The 2,952-nt window shown below is 48.7% G+C and overlaps 1 protein-coding gene across 2 annotated transcripts in view; it reads left to right on the top strand.

Annotated features, from left to right (window-relative positions):
- Positions 1–2,952, top strand: part of YDJC (YdjC homolog (bacterial)) — a 44,404-nt gene that overhangs the window by 11,197 nt on the left and 30,255 nt on the right. For both annotated transcript variants that reach the window (XM_019506941.1, XM_019506940.1), the window contains exon 3: positions 2,413–2,572. In XM_019506941.1, coding sequence (XP_019362486.1) covers positions 2,413–2,572 — 160 coding nt within the window. The remainder of the gene's footprint in view (positions 1–2,412; positions 2,573–2,952) is intronic.

Here is a 2,952-nt window from a genome sequence, read left to right as displayed (position 1 = left end):
AGCAGGCAGCCCCTGCAATGAAGCACCCTTGTGCCCCAGCCAGCCCTGACAGTCTACATGTGCATTGCTGTGCAGCAAATAACACTGTCATAGGATAGTACTTGTATTTACAAGTGCTAACCTATGGCAGCATTTATTAGTTTACTGCAACCTAATAGGACCACACGTATGAATGTGGAGACTTTACTGTGGAGTTAATTAGGCAGCTCCACAGTAAACATATGGTGTAGATGTGCCCAGGGAGGCCCAAGATGCATGGACTGACCCCAGCATTCCCCACTCCCCTCCTCAGGCTGTTCTGCAGGCTTTGACATCCCTTTCGTCACAACTAGGAAATGCCCATCTGGCAAACCTTACCAAATTGCCACTATTAATATTCCAGGTGGGAGGAGTGCAGGGGTTGGGAGGTTCGGAAATCAAACCCTGTTGCCTTCCCCGCCCCAGTGAATGTCTGCGTACAGCTCCTATGCTGATTCAGCTGCACTGGGGTTAGCTGTGCTGTTTCCTGTTGTAGAAGCTGCCTATTCCAGGGGCTATTTTTAGCACCAGATCAGTTAAGCCTGGTCAGAGCAGGTGGCTGTAACAGCTGCTGGAGCCAGAAAGCTGTCTACACTACAGCATCCAGTGCGGTGTCCACACTAGCAAAATAACTTACAGGCTCAGAACTGGCCCATACATTTTTTTGACCTCTCTGTTCCGTAGCTTCCCTAGAATAGCCCTGGGGGGTAGGGCACTTGCAAACCCCAGGGTCTAGTCCTGGGTCTGCCATTCTTCCACAGGCCAGTGCTCTGTCTACCAGGCTACTGGGTTTCCCAGTGGGTTTCTCTGCAGCTCTCCTCTTGGGACTGTCCCACTCTGTTTAATTTATATTTACTGACTCAAAGACTTGAAGCTGGGTCTCCCATGGTCCAGGCAAGAGCTGTCAGCACAGGGCTCCTGAATTCATCTCTCTTTCTCTGAATAAATTATGTACCTGTTGGATCACAAAGTCAAACAGCCTCAACAAAAGACAAGGAGAGAGAGTGAACAAGCATTCCCCCCAAGCCTGAAAAAACATTTCTTAACAACTCTTTCATCAGAGCTGCTGTGTGTCTGTGAACAGTTTTGGTTTCTACAACTTTGATTTCAGCATTTTCCAACAATGGAAAAAATCCTGGCCAGCTCTTGGCAGGAAGCACCAGGGAGCCCAGAGCTGGGACACTGGTGGCCATTAAATACGCTTGCCTATGCAGGCCTCCTTGCTGCATAATGTCTTCTGACAAAGGGATGGCATTCCCATTTAATGTGACTTTTCCACGTTGCGGCTGACACAGTTAGCTTTAAGCTGCTGTCCATCAGGCAGCTTGAGGTTAGAGGCAACCGTGAGAGGGCTTGTGCCCTGATTGAAGACAACCTTGTGACAGCAGCACTGGGAGAGGCACTGCATTCGTCCTTCATTTCCCTTCACCCATCCTGTGCCTGCCAGAGGCCAAGGGGAACCTCCATTCAGGAATCTGTTTGGAAGAAACGTCAAGGCAGCCTTTCAGCCAACTCCTTAGGCATAAAGAAAGTAACCAGGGTTGTCAGCACCTGCAGTTCCCATTGTGCATTGTCGGGGAAGCCATAACAAACACCAAGCAAGCAAAAGCAGTGGCTAATATGAAGTATCTCCATAAAAAGCTTTAAGAGGAGTTTGATCCACTGGCTCTTGTTGGATTTTTTTTTAATCCACAGTTGCTGAGTCAGACCTTTGGGGTGCTTTAACTCCAGGCTTTGCGCTTATGTTCTGCCAACACTTACTGCTGTAACTTGCTTCTGTAATACAGGGATGTGCTAATATGTACAGCTCTAACTTTGCTGACCAGTCACCCATCCTTCCTGTACATCAACAGAGGAGCTGAGCACCTGGCTGCAGTTGCCAGGCCAGCCTGTTGAACTGCATCATCCTTAAATCTGCCACTATTTACTATGCCGCTGTAGCTTGTGCTGTTACTGTAACAGCTGCATGTGGCATGCACGGCCTATATTTGGATACTGCCTAAGGGCAGCTTAAACATAAGCTGTCAGGCAAAACTGAAATACCTCAAAAACCCATCGTTAACATGGGAACCACCCACTCTGGAAGCCTGGCTGTTGTCTGTGCAAATAGAGCTGGTAGAGTTACAGCAGTACTGACTTTGACTGAGGTGCTTTATGGCTCTTGTTCCTGCTCTTCTGTTTCATGGGATCCCAGGTGTGTGAGATGCAAAGCACCTCAGCACAGGATTGTTCCCCCTAGGAAGTCAGCTACATTGTTTAGTGTGTTTCTAGGGGAGCAGTGACAATGGATGGAAAGAATGAAGCCCCTCTCCATCAATCATTTCAGCTCCTTGAATGGTGCCTCACTGGCTGCAGAGCAGGCAAAGCTCACCTGGCATGTTTTTCACGTTGTAGGCATAACATCCCAATTGGCCTGCATGCCAACCTCTCTGAGGGCTCCCCAGTCTGTGAAGTCCTCAAGAAGAACTCCTCTCTGCTCAACGAGGACGGGTTCTTCCATGGAAAGATGGGGTTCCGGATGGCTCTAGCAAAAGGCCTCCTGAAGATGTCAGAGGTAAGAGAAAAAGGAATTGGAGCTACCCACCATTTTCTTGGGCATCACACTCCCTGGAATTGTTTTTTGCCTTTTCATTCATGTCACACACAATAATTTATTCCAGGTCTCAGGTCAGGCTGAGCCTGAAGCCAAACAAAGTCCATATTGTGGACTATTGGCTTGTAGTTGAGCAGAAGCATGGCAGGGAGAGGTGCGCTGATAAAGATTTTTTGGGCCAATATCGCTGGCTGACTATTAATGAGCTGTATCAACTGATACTGATCTGATTGTCGATATGCAAGCCCAGCAGCTTGGAGAGCAGTGTCCAGCTGGTATGTCTGTTGGGGAGGAATGGGCAGGGGGAGGGAAGGGGTGTGGGGAGGTGAACAGTCAACTGT

Source organism: Gavialis gangeticus, unplaced genomic scaffold (genome assembly GCF_001723915.1).
Source record: "Gavialis gangeticus isolate Ggan-Ray unplaced genomic scaffold, GavGan_comp1, whole genome shotgun sequence".
In the NCBI taxonomy this organism is placed as follows: domain Eukaryota; kingdom Metazoa; phylum Chordata; order Crocodylia; family Gavialidae; genus Gavialis; species Gavialis gangeticus.
This window is presented reverse-complemented; position numbering and strand designations above follow the sequence as displayed.